General features: G+C 41.2%; 1 protein-coding gene across 2 annotated transcripts in view; it reads right to left on the bottom strand.

The window, feature by feature from the left end:
* Positions 1-17580, bottom strand: part of CDH11 (cadherin 11) — a 185783-nt gene that overhangs the window by 64206 nt on the left and 103997 nt on the right. For both annotated transcript variants that reach the window (XM_081806498.1, XM_006747624.3), the window contains exons 5-8: positions 14780-14899; positions 14308-14475; positions 9816-10003; positions 3790-4043 (exon numbers count right to left, since the gene is read on the bottom strand). In XM_081806498.1, the coding sequence (XP_081662624.1) occupies positions 3790-4043; positions 9816-10003; positions 14308-14475; positions 14780-14899 (730 nt within the window). The remainder of the gene's footprint in view (positions 1-3789; positions 4044-9815; positions 10004-14307; positions 14476-14779; positions 14900-17580) is intronic.

The raw sequence follows: 17580 nt of genomic DNA, 5'->3' as shown, positions 1-17580 counted from the left end.
GTCAAAAGGATGTGTCTCAGGGAGCCCCCACTGCCTGGACAGGGATCAAAGTCTAGTGAAGACCCCAGGGCGGTGCTGTCTCAGGCATGAACAGATTACTGCCAAGGAACCTAAGAAGAGAGAATATCTCCAGAAGCCAACAGTGAACAAAAGTGTATCTCATGCTACAGAGTCTGAGAAGAAAGATCTGCAAAATTTCCACGCAGCTAAGAGTTTGGTTGACACTATAGTGTCCTGCCCACATGTCCAAGGACATGAATTCCTGTACAGGGGAAGATAAACAATCAGGAAATTAGGTAATGCGGCCAGCAGGACAGGAGACAAACCACATAAAAAAGATTTGAATGTTCTATAATTTGTTTGAGGAACAGGGACTGAGTGGATAAGGAGGGGGGGTTCAAGGGCCGTACTGAGCATCTTTGGATAATTATAGACACGGAAATTGCCTACATGCACAGAACAGCTACCGCTGAGAACATGACCCAAATAACCAATCGCAGATGTGGGTCCTGGAGACAAGAGGCACAGAGGAAATGAGCAGTTGTTTCAAGTGTTTTTACGTCATCACTCTTCCAATGCACTGCTAATGCACCTCGATATTCTAAGGCCAAAGCTAACTCATTTAAAATCCATGCCATGGACATTTCTGAGTAGTTTAAACGTGTTGTTACGCCAGTCCTCAGTCATTATGTAATATTTCTTCCTGCATAAAGAGAACACGGTACTCAAACCTTCTTGGGAAATTTTTTTATTGGTGGCTGTTTGGCTAGAGTAAGAAGCTCAAAATGGACTGAAGGCAGATCTGCACTGAAGCCCAGTCTTCTATACTCACCTGGCTAGGTGACTCTGAAGAGTGCATGTCACCCACTTGAGGCTAAGTATTTCCATCTATTGCATCCTAAAGCAGTCATAGCTTCAAAGGTTATCTGAGGATTAGTTTAAATAACTTAGCGCAACACATTGTCTGGGGCTAAGAAGATGCCCATTCAAGGGCAATTCTCTTCCTTTCTCCCAAAAGGGACCACATTCAAGGATTTAAAGGCAACTAACAACATTTTCATTTGGGTCTTCCTCCTGCCCTTTCAGCATTTTCTTTGGTGTCAACAGAAAAACTCCATTGTTCATGGCAAAATGTTTTTTGATGCTCAGATTTGTTTACTTTTTTCCCCCAGCTTTACTGAGGTATGATTGACAAATAATAAAAAGTCTATATATAATGTGTACAATAAGGTGTTTTGCTATAAGTATAGTTTATGTAATGATTACCATGCTCAAGCTAATTAATATATTTATCACTTCTCCTGGTTACTATTTCCTGTGTGTGTGGTGAGAACACTTAAGATGGACTCTCTTAGCAAATTGCAAGTATATAATACATTTTCAAAATAGCTAACAGGCTGTACATTAGATCTCTGGAACTTACTCATTTCATAACTGAAAGCTGTACGCTATGACCAATATCTCCCCATTTCCCCACCCCCTAGTGGGAACTACCCTGGCAACCACCATTCTGCTCTCTGTTTCTCGAAGTTTCACTTTTTAATTTTTATTTTATTATTTTTTAAAGATTTTATTTATTTATTTGTCAGAGAGAGAGCCCAAGCAGGGGTGGGAGCGACAGGCAGAGGGAGAAGCAGGCTCCTCACTGAGCAAGGAGCCCCATGCGGGACTTGATCCCAGGACCCTGGGATCACGACCTGAGCCGAAGGCAGACGCTTAACTGACTGAGCCACCCAGGCGTCCCAAAGTTTGACTTTTTTAGATTCCACATATAAGTAGTATCATGCTATGTTTGTCTTTCTGTGTCTCATTCATTTCTTTTAGTAGAATGCCCTCCAAATTCATCTAAATTATCACAAATGATAGGATTCCCTTGTCTTTTTAAGCCTAATTTATAACACACACACACACACACACACACACACACCCATATATATCACATTTTCTTTATCCGTTCATCCATTGATGGATACTGAAGTTGTTTCCATGTCTTGGCTATTGGGAATAATGCATCAGTGAACATGGGAGTGAAGATATCTCTTCAAGATAGAGCCATTATGAAAAAGAGTATAGAGGTTCCTCAAAATGCAACTGGTGGCTGGATTTTTCCTGTGGGCTATAGCTTATCAACCCTGGAACCTGACAGACATTCCCTGACCCTTTTTGTGTGTGCCAAGGACAACACATAACATAAGGAGTCACTGTGATTTTCCGTGGTGAGCACTGTGAGGTGGAAACTGCATCTGATCAATCAGTAGGGTGCCCTGGAAGAATTTCTAGATAAGGTGACACCCAAGTGGAGGTGGGATAAATGAGTATCATGTAGCAAGTTTGAAAGAAAGGGGAGCAGAGCTCCCCTGGGGAGGAAGAACATGCGAAGGTCAGGAATCAGGAGAGAGTACATTTGATTCAAAGAATAGGAAGTGGCCCAATTTAGCTGCAATTCAGAGTCTGATGCCAAAGGCAAGTAGACTCGAAAAGGGAAGAGATGAGTAGGACACAGCAGGAATCGGGGTGGAGAGGCTCCAAGAAGAGCCAGACACTAAATAAGAGAGTTGGGATTATTCTGGAGGGAGCTGCAAGGGGGAACAGTTTGATCATTGATGTCTGAAGTCTGATATGATGTTTGGATGTGTGGTTAAAAGTGCTCAGTCTGGCTATAGGACAGCAGAAAGGTGGGTGAGAAACTGGAGGCAGGGAGACCAGGAGGAGGCAGAGGAAGAAGTCCAGGTGAGAAAGGAATCAGTGCGGGGGCACCTGGGTGGCTCAGTCGGTTAAGTGTCTGACTCTTGATTTCGGCTCAGGTCATGATCTCAGGATCATGGGATTGAACCCTCCGTGGGGCTCCCCACTCAGCGCAGTTTGTCCCTCTCCGTCTGCTCCTCCCCCGCTCTCTCGCTCTCTCTCTCAAATAAATAAACAAAATCTTTTTTAAAAAATGGCATTAGTGGAAGGGCCATGGACAAATAACCAGCTTCTGGAATCCAACCCCGGGGCAGGTTTCAGGCAGCTGTGTATTCCTGTCCCATCCACGTCTCCGATGCGAGACCAGCCTTCTCAGGCTATCTTCCTCCCTTCTCATCTCCATCCTCTTCCTCATCGGCCTCATCTGTCATTAACACAGGTTGGGGAGAGGGGAAGGCAGGGTTCTGAATCACTTTTCTAGCTAGTTTTTTAAGTTATAAAGATAGATCCATAATAATAAAAGCACCCTAAGTTTGCGTGGCCCTTTGTTATCTCTTCAAAGTGCCCAGTAGCCATTAGCTAGACAGAGCTTGCTCTCCTAGCCCCCTGTTCACTGGCTGTGTCGCTCTGGCCAAGTCACTTTGCCCCGTGGAGACTCCATGTCCCCTCAATTTAAGTGACAATAATTCCTATAAAATAAAGTTGCTGAGATACATTAGATTCTATGTCTAACACACGTAGTAGAGTAACTGGAGCATAGAAAAGTGTTCCATAAATTGTAATTACGATGATTACTTCATAATCCTTATTCCTACTTCAGCACAGCTCCCTAAGACAGGACCCGCTGAGAGCTGCCTCACCTCGTACACGTTGTCAACTCTGCTGCAGACAGAAATTAGGTAGCTTGAAAGAGCCGATCCAAAAAGCTCATGGCAGAGGGGGAGTCAAACTCACATCTCCTGAATCTTAATCTTGTTTACACTGCATTGAACCAGATCATCTTGGACCCTTTTTGAAACTGAAGGAGGTGCTTCCCTCAGGACTTTCCTAAAACTTCTTGCCTCGAAAATTCCACATCCAGGCCTTTTAAATAAATGTCTGTACCTTATGGGGCTGTTGGCAGCATCTGGGTCTTTGGCATGCACTCTCCCAACCACCGTGCCTGCAGCTGCATTTTCCTGGACTTCATGGATGTAACTTGGGGCCAAGAACATGGGGGGCTCGTCAGTGTCTTCCACTGCGATCTTCACTGTCACGGTGTCCTTGAAAGGCCCGTTGCTGATGAACTTTGGGTCGATGTGCACGTTGGCTGCTTCTACCTTCAAGCTGTACGCTCTTTTGGTTTCAAAATCTACGGGCTGGCAAGAAAGAAGGGAAGATTGACAACCAATTCCTTGAAAGAATTATGGAGGAGAAAGACCAGATTGTTTTACAGGGCAGAGTGAATAGCTCCTCAAAGGGAGAAAATCAGGGTCTATTCAATATCCAATTACCTGAACCATTTGGTCAGAAAATCAGACAAATCAATTGCTGAAAGCTGGACTGTGTTCCGTGGGTAATTCCAGGAGCCCAACAGACACAGGAGGACCACATCATTGAAAATGAACTTCATTCTATAATAACAACACTAAGGCTGTCCAAATCACTCACTAAAATCATCTAAGGAAAGGAATTAAAACACTACAAAAGTAAATGATGTAGCCCATTCTGTAAAGTACTAAGAATCTTGGTAATAAAAACACCCCCTGAATTTCAGCACAAGTTATGTCTTGTTAGATGACTCCTCTCCTACACATTCACACACACACACACACACACACACACACACACACACACACACAGCTGGCTTAATTATATTGACAACCTAATTTTAAATTTTCTGACCATGTAGCACTTCCCAAAGTCTGGGACCCAGACCAACAGTGGCCCTTAAGATGACTTCAGGTAGTTCATGGGTAACTTTGGTGGATGGATTTGCTGAATGACATTAACTTACTTATTAAGTTACTTACTGACACTAGTATTCCTTTTCTAATTCTTCCACTACCAAACAGGTCAAGGATACATCAGTAAACCTCAGTATAGTGCTACTTTTTAACATATATGATATGTTTCCTGATCTCCTTTTGAGAGACTGTGATAAAATTGTCTAGCTAGAATGTAATGACATCATTTTATTTGACTGCAGTCATTTCTAGGTTACCTTCCATTTATGGCAAGTGATATAGGACAGTGAGAATAATGCTTCCCTGTTAAAAGAATGCATATATGTTTAAAAGAAGCCCACTTAAAGAAAAAAATTATCAACAGTATAGATTTCACACAGAGTCAAGAAAAATTGAAAAGTAGTATTTGAATGACTGCAGTTATTGAGAAATTGATGGTGAACACTCCCTGTTTCTGAATGAGAGGAGGTACAAATGAATCAATCAGCCAAAGGTGAGAAGTACAACTGTGGCAGAGAAACAAGCCCGGTTGCCTAGGAAAACAGAACTTTCTAATTAGCACTCAGGATGATGCTGAACTACAAAATGTTTGGAAAGAGTTGGGTCTTTTAAGGTTAGCATCTGCCTGCCATGCTGTTGTCAATTGCCTGGCAAACACTTATTGTGAATGGGCATATAATCATAGGGTTTAGTCCTGACCTAATTCTACAAAGCTCAAAACTAAGGACGATTCCAGTTTCAGGAAGGAGAAACACATTCAAAGTTTTTCCCATCATCTTCCCACCCCAACACCCCAGACTCAGGGAACATTCTTCTTCCTGAAGGAAAATCCGACACAGCCGATCCACCCTTCTGGGACTCAGCAGCTTCTTTGTCCTTCTCTGGGTTACTGAGCAGCAGAAAGGAATGTTATTTATGGGCTGCAGGTACAAGATTGCTGCAATTTCTCAAAAATCTCTCCCATTATTACACAATATAAAAAACTGGAATATGATAGTTCTGAGAGCAGGTAAGGAGAAACTTTCTAACCTCAGGTAGCCTGTTGATGCTTTTAGAGCAGAACTTTTTGAACTCAATTTAGGCACATGGCTAGGGACCCAGAGCCCAGAGCCATGTTCCCAATGGACAGCACTGTTGATCCTGAGGCTATTATAGTCACACTGCAGTCTGATACTTTTCAGATTCCAAGCAAAACTCCCCAAATCCTTGCAAACATTTGTCTGGAATGCCCTTGCCTAGTTTGGTGGGATTTGACTAAGTCTTCAGGTAGTCAGCCCAATCCTCATTGCCTTGTGAAATCAACTTCCCTGAGCTGCCTTTCTGCAGTCCTTCATTCTCACCCCTGCTAGGTGGGGGTTGGGTGGGGGGCATCCCAAAGGACTCTGTTGAGTCTTGTTGATCTTTGCTTTCCCGCTCCCCGGGATTGACTGTAACAAGTGAGCGTCTACACTAGTTGTTTCGAGTGAATGGAGAGCAGGGCTGATGGACGAATGACCTTTACACATTTACCTACAATTTATACCTTGACTCTTTCCAAAAAAAGATTTAAGGTAGTTTCCCCTATGAACATTTGTATCCATGTTATGAGTAGTTGAAATAAAGCTAAATGAGGCAACATGCTACATAAACCATAAAAATCTTAATACCCCTTAGTTTACTAATCCCACCTCTGAGAGTTCTCCCTGAGGGATTAATTCAACAGAAAACCAAAACAAACAATATTCAAAAATGCATGGTGTTTGTCAGATTTAATAAAGGGTTATATCTAATCAGGGGAAACATACACACAAAACACCAAATCCAACTGTGAGATTTTATTAAGGAAATAATGGTCCATCAATAGGATGGGATGTTATGTAGTCATTAAAAATGATTATGTATATTATATAACAGCATGTAAAATGTTTATGATATGACATTAAGTTAACAAATCAGATCACTCTAGCATTGCAACTGTGTCAAATGTTATAGACCCATACATATATATATGTGGACAAAGAATATAAAAAAATACTCGGACATAAAAATAGTTTTTAAAATAGGGGATATTTAAAATGTCTTCTAATGCTGCTCTCACACTGCTTTACAAGGAGTTTATTTGGTACAAAGGAAATAGCTCAGAAACTGCGCCAGGATCTCTGTGCCATAAATAGGAGCCTTCTTGATCAAGGGCGTTGCGATGAACAGATTGGATTTTCCTCCCCAAGTCCACCAAGCCACCGACAGGTTTCATTTTTATTTCGCACTGGTTCTTCAGCTAACCACACAGAGACTGTCTGAATATCCTGAGGGCAGGTTCTCTCTTACGCAGCATTACACCTCCGACGCTTACTCTGTCTGACACAGAGTCAATACTCAAGAAATATTTATTGCTTCCTAAGCTATTTGATACATGAATGACTCCACCTCCTAAATGTCTCTTAAATTCTTCACCCTAACCTGTTCTGTCTTCTTCAGTTCTTTGTAATTTCTCCCTTGGATTCCAACAACAGGGTTTCAGTTGGTCCCACGGTATCCAACTCAAACTCTCAAAACTGAACTTATTCAAGTTTCTTAAATGTGTCCTGTTTCTACAATAGCAGCCCCTCAGGAGCTCTTATTTTTGTGGGGGGGGACCTTCCTCTCCTTATCTATCTGGTAAATTCCTACTTCTCTAGGAGTAAATTCTTACTTGTGTAAGAAGTCATTCATGACCCATATTCATAGATTTTATCACACTTTATTACAGTTGGTTCTCAGTTGGGGAGAGATTTTGCTCTACGTCCACCAGGGGTATGAGGCAATGTCTAGAGCTATTTTTAAATCATCACAACAGGTGGGGTGCTGTAGTGTGTGTGCTTACATCTAGCAAGGAGAGGCCAGGGATGCTGCTCACCATCCTACAATGCACAAAACAGCCCGGGCAACAAAGAATCGTCGGTCCTGAAATGTTAATATGCCCAGGCTGAGAAAACCTGCTCTGTTTTGTCTTTTCACTCAACTGTCCTGTTAAATTGTGACCTCCCTATAGCCAGGACTCTGTCTTTTCAACTTTAGATGTCCAGCCTCTCACAAGGGGCCTGCTTACAAAGAATAAGAACTCAGTAACTCTTGGTAGAAAAATGGGTGAATGAATTAAGAAATGACTAAAAATACCATATTAAAGAATCTTTTAAGAGAAAAATACGTCCATGATCTCTCTATATTCTCTTATATTATTAAATCATGTATAATGACTTCCATAGGATTCATCATTTTATACAACTACATTCACCCCTCAAAATTCTTTTCTTTCCTGGTGCACATTTAGAACTTTGTGCTACAAGCTCAAGCAAACATTCTTTTACAAATGAAATAACATCATACTGTGCCCTAAACCTAGACTTCAGTGCTTTATAGAAGATGATTCCTTTGCCTGGAATAAACACACTGAACTGGGGGGAAATGTGCAAATTAATCATATGCAGAGAGCTCATTTGTGATGTGTGAGTTCCATGGGGTGATTTAAATGTTTCAGGATCTTAGAGACACAGTACATGTTTATACCTTGAATACATTGAAAACAGGTGACAACCTTAGCATAACCAACTACCCAATTACTTGAACAGCAAAGGGTGGGAGGCAGGAATTGCTGATGTCAATGTTCCTATGTCAGTGTCAAGCAGAAGGGAAAGTAATATTAATTAACAAGGTAAGTTGACAACTCTGTGCTAACACATAAGTCACTCAGCTACTTTTCTAGCAGAAAACCAGAGGGAGTGATTACCCCAGCCCTCCGTTGTCGATGATTAGGCTGCCACGGCCACTAATTCTTTGTCACTAATGTTGACTTTCCCAAGTATACAAAGTTCACCTCAACTTCCATATTCTTTTACGAAAGAGTCACCTCCTACCTTCTCTTTGTTTTGTGTCCCATAGACTATCTCCCAAACCCAACAATGCTTGCAAGTATTGCAAAAAGTCAGCTTCCGAGAGCACATCTCTCTCTGCTTCCCTAACTAAAAGATTCCTCCCAGGAATTTCCCCAACCCTACTCCTGCCTGCTCTCCAGCTACTGGCCTCTTTATTGATTCTTCAAATTAATTTTTTATCAGTGTTACAGTCCAATCTTTCCCATCACACCAAGGAGCTTAATATTCATGCTACAAAACCAAGCTGAAACTGCATGCTTGATTAAAACCAAGGTAATCCCATCATCCAATTCAGATTTAATGCTCCATACACTTTGATGATGGAGAGGTGTTGATTTCTCAAGTGGTAAATCAGGGGGGAAAACCATTTTAGAAAAGACCGTAACTATTTCTTCACTTGAAAGTGAATCCTATCTGGCTTCCTTTACAATCCTTTTCTGGCCCAGCTGTTTCCAAAATGTTTTGAGTGGGAAGTTGTTCCAGAATACCCTAGGTTTGAATTTCATGTCCATGAGCTGCTAGCCATGTGACTATGACAGGATCAAATTATCTAATCTGTCTGAGCCCTAATCTCTTCATAATTAAATTGAGATACCATTGTCCATCGGGACAATATTATCTACTTTATATGATTTTTCTGAAAAATAAATGTTTGTAAGATGCTCAGACTTCATTTAGCCTATATTGAGTATTGAGTAAATTTTAGATTTTTAAAATAAAACCAGGACAAACAATAAACTCCTCTTTGCTGTGAGTTAATTCCAGGACACATTTTTAGGGACAGTTTAGCTGACTGTGGGGGAAAGTCCATCATTGCTGTTTCTCAGGCTCAATTTTAAGAGAAAATCAAGCAGTGGATTGGCTCAAGTTTCACATAGGGCCCAGCAGTGCAGTGGCCCTTGGATGCTTCAGATGGGAAATGCTCTGAGCAGCCAGTATGAATAGAGTTAGCTTGGCAGAGCCAAAGGAGGAACCCCTTACATGCTCAGGGCTGTTTGTCCAAACTCTAGATTTATCTACCTATCTACCCTTCTGTGTGAAAACGGTGCTAAATCACAGAAAAACTAACAGGCAGTTGGCCGGCATCCCCAGCCCCTTTGCTAGCTCCCTCTGCAGTAACAGAAGGGGATACAGTTCTGTTACGGCCCAGAACGGGGAGCTGAACTGCAAAGTCAGGCCAGCTCCCAGTTGTCCATATTCTTGTTGCTTAGCCTTCCGCTCTGCATTCGCTGCAGTGTTGCCTTGGCAGGGCTGGCCGGCCCACTCATACACCTGCGTCCTCACCCTAACTCACCTTTTTCAGTTTGACCACGCCTTCCTGTGTCTCATAGTCCGTCGTGATCTCAAACAAGTCCATACCGTCTCCATCAACAATATTGTATGTGACTAAGCCATTTTCTCCAATGTCTGGGTCTTTTGCCTTTACTCTTCCTACTTCCTCCCCGGGGACAGCTGCTTCTGACACAGACATCTGGTATACGCCTAGAAGAAGAAGACATCTATTTTAATTTTCCCTTTTATTTGACAGCTGTAAGACTTTAGATTTCATTGAATCCCAATAAATTTCTCAAAGGGTTTGAAATTGAACTCTCTATTGATTGAAAACATGAAAGAAGTGAATGGACAGGAAGGAAGATCCCACATGGCCTGCTTGTCAAAGAAATGTGTTCTACAAAGGATGATGAAACAGTATTGGGGTCCAGGGTTATGTGGTGGGGTCACCGGCCACATGAGAGAAAGGAAAACAATACTCAGTTCCATTTCCCATCAGGCAGTGATGGAGGACCATGTGTATCCTTATACGTTCAAAGAGCAAAGACTTCTTGTCTTCAGGATGGTCCACAAGTTAATTCCAAAGCACTGCCAGGTACCCAGAAACACATCCTTCTCTTTTAAAAAAACTTCCACAGCTCCGTATTTTTTTTAAAAAAATCAAAAGCAAATTCTATCCTTCAAGGTTATGACTCTTCTAACTCTATAGTTGACTCTCCTCTTATATCACCTCCTTCACCGTTTGATCAATAAGCACTGCCTTCTCTGGAAAGGTTTCCCACAGTGTGGTCTGTCCATTTATACTTATTTAATATTTACTGGGAACCTAATGCCAGGTGCTGCTTTAGCCCCTGGAGACTCAGCGGTGAATGAAATCGTCAAGTTTCTTCCCTTACTGAGGCACACTGAAGAGAAAAAAAAAAAAGCAAATGTATACCTACTCTGATGTCATTGCCAGAAAGAAGAAAAATAAAGTAGCGTAAGGGGTAGAGGGTAATGAGACAGCGTGTGACTCTGTGTGAGCGTATACGGTTTGTGAGGGGGATGGTACATGTGTGAATTCATGTCTGGGTGTGTATGAGTGTCTGGTACGCATATGCATGCATGAGTGTGAGTGTGTATATGAATGTGTGATGTGTGTGTGTGTGTGAGTGTGTACACTTGTGTTAAATATGTCTGTGTGAGAAGAAGAAAGAAGGAGAATCGAGATTGATTTGGAATTCGTTGGTCAGAGAAGACGTCCCTCAGAAGAAGGCATCTGAACTCCCTTGAAGGGTTAGCAATCAATTGTGTGAATCTCTGGGGATAAAAATTACAGACAGAGCAAAGAACAAATGGCAAAAACCCTGAAATGGGCACATACTGAAGACATACAGAAGCAAGAATTCAAGTACAGCTGGAGCTTTCTGTAAAAGGTGAGGGCATGGGTAGGCTGGGGCCCATCTGTGTAAAGGCCATTGCAGGAAATAGGAAAGACTTCAGGTTTTGTTTAAGCTTGGCGGAAGCCACTGGAAGGTTTTCAGTAGAGAAGCCGGATTTGAGATGATCTTACCTGCATTTTTGCATTTTAAAAATATTCTGTGTGAAACAATATAGAGAAACAAGGGTTGAAACCTTGTCTCTACCACTTCCAAGCTGAGTGGTTTTGGACAAGTCACTTAAACTCTTCTAAGGTTTAGGTTCCCTTCCATGGATTTTATGAGTTCCAGTACTGTTTGTATATTTATCTATATAATGTGGCTTTGAATGCTTTCAGGTTGACCCATATTCTACTTAATCACACCATAATCTGCATAGTCAAGGACAACTGGGAGGTGTAGTCTTCCCTGATAAGTCTCTGTAGATAATTACCAATTTACATGATGGTTTACAGAAACCTGTTATGGTTTTCTCCAAATCTCGTTTGAGTTCATGGCAATGAAACTAGTATCTGCGCCGAAGCAATGTAACTTTACTATATGGTCGCATGTGAGCAAGGGCATTAATGGCTGCCTGCTAATAATCCTGTTTGTTTTTTCCTTCTACCACCAAACAATTTTTTTAGTGTGGCTAATGGAGCATGCAGTCTGTTAGAATGCTATATAAGCCTTAAGCTTATTGGGGGTGCTGAACCTTGTGCCTGACTGGGCAAAGCAGTCTTTCTTCAGCTCTTCTGGGACCTTACGAGAACTGTTTATTGCCTGGTAATCCTATCTCAGTATCTCCCTTGTGCAGACCATTGTCTTTGGATTCCTCTGAATGACCATGGTGCCTTCCTGGGACCATATTTGTTTGCCTGCCTTGTTCCCAGATTTGCAAAAAGTGCCATCTCTCTGACAATAAACTCCCAGGCTCTACCAGCTACTCTCCTAATCTAGTGATGAATCCCCCATGTACTAGCAGCATCAGCAACATTACAAGCACACTGTACCTTTGTCTATATCTATATATACATAAACAGATTTATGTTCAAGTTCTGGCTTTGCTACATTCTTGTTTTTTAAATTTGATTTTCAATTTTAATTCCAGTATAGTTAGCATACAGTGTTATATTAGTTTCAAGTGCACAATATAGCAATTCAGCAATTCCATACATTACTCGGTGATCATAGGACAAGTGCACTCTTTAATCCCCATCACCGATTTCACCCATCCCCCACCCACCTCCCCTCAGGTGACCATCAATTTGTTCTCTATAGTTAAGAGTCTGTTTCTTGGTTTCTCTCTCTCTTTTTCTTTTGCTAGTTTATTGTGTTTCTTAAATTCCACGTGAGTGAGATCATATGGTAAATTTGTCTTTCTCTGACTTACTTCGTTTAGCATTATACTCTCTCGATCCATCCATGCTGGTGCAAATGGCAAGATTCACTCTTTTTGTAGCTGAATAATATTCCATTGTATATATATGTGCCACATTTTCCTGATCTATTCATCTATTGATGGACACTCGGGCTGCTTCCATAATTTGTCTACTGTAATAGCCAATAATGCTACTATAAACATAGGGGTGCCTGTATCCCATTGAATTAGTGTTTTTGTATATTTCGAGTAAATGCCCAGTAATGTGGTTACTGAATCGTAGGGTAGTTATTTTTAACTTTTTGAGGAAACTCCATACTGTTTTCCACAGAGGATGCCTCAGTTTGCATTCCCACCAACAGTGCAAGAGGGTTCCCCTTTGTCCACACCCTCACCAGTACCTGCTGTTTCTTGTGTTTTTCATTTTAGGCATTCTGACAGGTGTAAAGGGATAGTTCATTGTGGTTTTGATTTGCGTTTCCTCGATGGTAAGTGATGTTGAGCAACTTTTCATGTGTCTTTTGGCCATCGGTATGTCTTCTATTCCTGTCTTCTGCCTATTTTTACCTGGATATTTTTTGTTTTTTGGGGTGGCTTTGCTACATTCTTTGGGCAACTCATTGCACCTTTCGCAGAATCCAGTTTTACCTGTAAAATGTAGGCTCTTGTAGAGATATTCAGTAATAGTTACAATTCATTAAATGATGGTAGATGTTGTAATTATGATGATTAATAATCTTACAAAATCATTTCTTCTTTTATTTCCCTCAGCAATCCTATCAATTTTGTATAAGGATCACAATCCCCCAGATAAAAATACTGTTGTTGACAACTTACGCCAGATATAAGATTTTATACAAGTCTGTGTAGTTCTAAAAATATCCTATTAATTAAGATCTACGGAAGACTGTATTCTCCAAAACTGGCCAAAGCCATATCTCCCATCCCACATGCTTTTCCTTCAACATGACTTTGACAGTCTTTCCATTGAGAAACCTGGTCTTCAAGAACTCTCCTTAAATTTGGGCAGTCTTATGACTACAGTGGAGATGATGTGATGTGATTTCTGAAGTTAGGTCATAAGAGACAGTACAGTTTCTGCTTGATATTCTTGGGGCTCTCACTTTCAGAACCTATCCGAGCCATTCCTTGGTGAGCCCCACATGGAGAGAAACCAAGAGCCAACACCAATTCATCAGCCATGTAAGTGAGCATTCTTGGAAATGGATCCTCCAGCCTCAGTCAAGCCATCCTCACTTGATGCTATGGAAACAGATAAGGGGTCTCCTCCAAGTTTTGCCCAAATTACAGACTTGTGACAAAAATAAGTAATTATTATTGTTTTAAACCACAAAGGTTTTGGGCAGTCTATTTTAAAGCAAGACAACTTACTCAGGTACTATTACCTCCAGATTAGAAATGAGAACACTGAGACAGAGAGAGGTTAATTAATTACTAGATTGTGTCACCAGTATCTAGTGAAATACCTAGCAAAATAGATTTTCTGTTTCCAGGGTCATAGAACTTTTTAGGTTTCCTTTTCCTTCTACTACCTGTATTCTACCTTCACTTTTTTCGGTAGCTGTTGTATTGTTTTGGTTTTCATTTTTTGCATGAATGATAAAGAGACACCCTTCTTCTAGCTTTCTTCTTGAAAGCTGAGTAAAGCAGGAATGGGTCAGAGAAGGGCTGGCCGTGGCCCCATTAAAATGTGAAAGCCAAGCCCACCTACTTACTCTGCGGAAACTTTGGTGGATTGTCATTGACATCAGTCAGTGTGATCGTCACTTTGGTTGTCCCAGAGAGTCCACCCATGTGTCCACCCATGTCCTTGGCCTGGATCACCACGTGGTATTCCTCCTTGGCTTCCCTGTCCATGTTGGGAAGGGCTGTTCTGATGATACCTGGATAGGCAGGAGGGAAACATCACACATATTCATTGATAACAGCATTAAAACAAAAAAGTTCTAGGCACAGGGGAAGCAAAGAGGAATAAAATAGAACCTGCCCTTACAGAAGAGTCACTTCAACATGCTAATTATAATAAAAAGCAGCCATACCTGGAACACTCTATAGATAGATGTCTTTCTCAGCAAATTGTCATAATTATTAATATAGCATTAAAATTGTATGTGCTTTATATGTTGCATTGTAACTGCAAGTAATAACCTCATTATACTCAGGGATCACAATGACATTGCACGCTACCTGTCTGTGCTTCTACTGAAAAGTAGGGCTGTCCTTCCAGGATGCTGTATACTAACTTGGCGCTGTTTCCATAGGTAGGATCATCGGCATCTGAAGCGGTCACCTGGATGACCGATGTCCCTTAAAAACGAAATAAATTCATTAGCAACACCCTCTCGGCTTTTTGAATTATATTCTAATTTACAAAGTTCCATCTTAAAATTAAAAACAAAGAAAAGCCCCACAATTGTGTAACATGCTTGCTTTTCTGGGTTTGAGATGTAAAATCTTCCTCTCTACCTCTTTTTTTTCCTTCCCTTTTTCATTCCTTAAAAAAAAAAAAACCTCCCTTGGCTTAAAAATGAACTTTCTGAATTCCTAATACATTGTGCTATGCTTAGTAGTTAAAATAATACTATGAACATTACTGCAAAAACATTCTAAGACCCATGCAATTGAAATGTTCAATATATCAAATAATTAAATAAAAATCCTCCCAAAGAGTATAATAAAGGATAATTAATGATGAATTGCTTTTCGTAAAAGGACAGAGCGCAGTCTACCATCTGTAGCAGAGCAATAAATATATCATTTTATTGTTGCTTTGCATGTAATAAAATAGCTCCTAATACTACATTTTAATTAATTTATGGCTATAAATATTGTACAGAATGTTGTTCCCCGGTGACATGAAAATTGCTTCTTCCCACCTCTAACGGGTCTGGTAGTCATTTAACAGAAACCACCCGTAGACATCGGTGGGTCCAAAGGAGAGGAAACCAGGGAAATGAAGGAAGGTGGGATTCCGTTTCTCCTGGCAGAGCCTCTCTTCCCTGATGGTCACAAGGACTTGAGGGCACAGAATACTGGACTACAGAACGGGGTGCGGTGCCAGAAGAAGCAAAACAGCATTTAGTGCCTCTGAGCCAGGCACTGTTTCGGGCACATTCTGTGGGTTCCCCCAGCCTCCCTCAGCTCCTCATTTTTACATCAACTGCATTTTGAGAAATTGGGTGTGAGGGGTAGGAACTTTTGCCATCTATTTTGCAAAGTGGATTATTGCCAGAGTTAGGAGTCTAACCCCCATCCAGCAACCAACCAAACCCACGGTCTCTCGGTGACATTTTTGGCAGGGGGGCAAAGTTCTGTGTGGGGGGCAAGGGAGCCCTTTTACATAGCCTCCGTCAACCCTTTAATTTACAATTGTCAGTAATTTTTATATGGTGTAAAAGTCAATCTTGCTTTTTTCTAATTACTTTTCTGTAATTCATTATTTCATGCAAGTGACTCTTCTCGAGATCGTCCCATACAATCAGGCTCTATTCTAGGTGGCAGGGGTTTCTAAAGGAGAATAGGCTCTATTCTCTACCATTGTGGTTGAGCTGAGGAAATTATTAAATCTCTATGCTTCATTTGCTTCTGGAACTCCACTAAATCCATTACGACTCCTTGTATTTTACATCTATGTTACTTAACCCTCATCACAGTTTACATTATCCTCACTTTATAGATGACAAAATGAAAACTGAGAAAGATGTGACAAGTTGCCCAGGTTCCGCTGGCTGGTGAGGGGCACAGCCCCAGTACTGTGACAAGAGACTCTACTCTTATAAGCCGTGACAGAAGGTCTGGGTGCTAGCCTGAAGCATCACAGGGCTCCTTGAGGTGGGGACAACGTAAATTCCTCTGGAGAATTCATTTGGATGACAGGCCTTTCCTTCTGGCTCAGTTGCTGATGCTACTGTCCCCTATTTAACGATTTGGTTCATGTCCGCTTTTTTCTCATTAAAATCCCAAGGCAAATACTGAGAGACTAAAGGACCAGTCATAGCCAGGGAAGAGAATCGAGAAATGAAGCCTGACCTTCATAAAATGTGAGAAGAGCCTGACTTTATCTGGAGGAGGAAAAAAGAGACTTTTTTTTTTTAAATCCCCAGTTCTACATGCAAAGTGGAAAGGGTTTGGGGGTCACTTCTGTCTTTAACTTTTTTGAGCAGGTTGGTACCTATTCTTGCTGCTTGGTTTTCTCATCTGTAAAATGGGCAGTTTGGCCCAGATGATTCTTAAGTCCATTCGGACTCTAAAATTTCTGATTCATACAACCAGACTCATTCCCTGATCAGAACAGCCCTGATCACTGCCTGAAAGACAAACCTTTCTCAATATGAGGCATGTTTCTCAAAAGCCCACGACTGCATGTGTTCTATAAAGCCAAACAAAAGTTGCTGCCAGGAAAATGTGGCCATCTGAAGAAATCCTTCAGAGAAATATCCTTTAACAATGCAGTGTGTGTTTAACCCTGATGAAAAGACATATCTACTTCTAAATTATTCTAACAGATCGTGACATAGTGTCATGACTAAGTGTATATTCTGGAGCCACTTAATACTCAGATGACCTTGGATAAATTAGTTAACCTATTTCTAGCTTGGGTTTCCCATCTGCAAGATATGTCAAATAGGACCTACCTCACTGTAAAGATGAATCAATGCAAAAATTAAGTGCAATAATACCATGGAAATCACTAATTAGCATGATGTCTACATGCAACAAATATTACCATCCCTCTGACTTCAACAGACATCAATGTGCGCTAGTGACTGAACTATATTGCTTCTAATCCGGCGAGACTAGAAATGGTCATTCCATTTTACAGAAAGTAACACTAAGGCTACGAGAGACAGACCCGGATCCAAGTCACATAGCTAATGAGTACCAGAGACAGGATTCCCTGGATGCGGTCGTGTTCTTGCCCCTCGGCCACACTTCCTTATGTTTTGTAAGTTTCGGTTTTAAAACCTCAGGTCCATTTTAAATATTTG

The sequence above is a fragment of the Leptonychotes weddellii genome, chromosome 16 (assembly GCF_054177405.1).
Source record: "Leptonychotes weddellii isolate Sample4059 chromosome 16, ASM5417740v2, whole genome shotgun sequence".
Classification (NCBI taxonomy): domain Eukaryota; kingdom Metazoa; phylum Chordata; class Mammalia; order Carnivora; family Phocidae; genus Leptonychotes; species Leptonychotes weddellii.
This window is presented reverse-complemented; position numbering and strand designations above follow the sequence as displayed.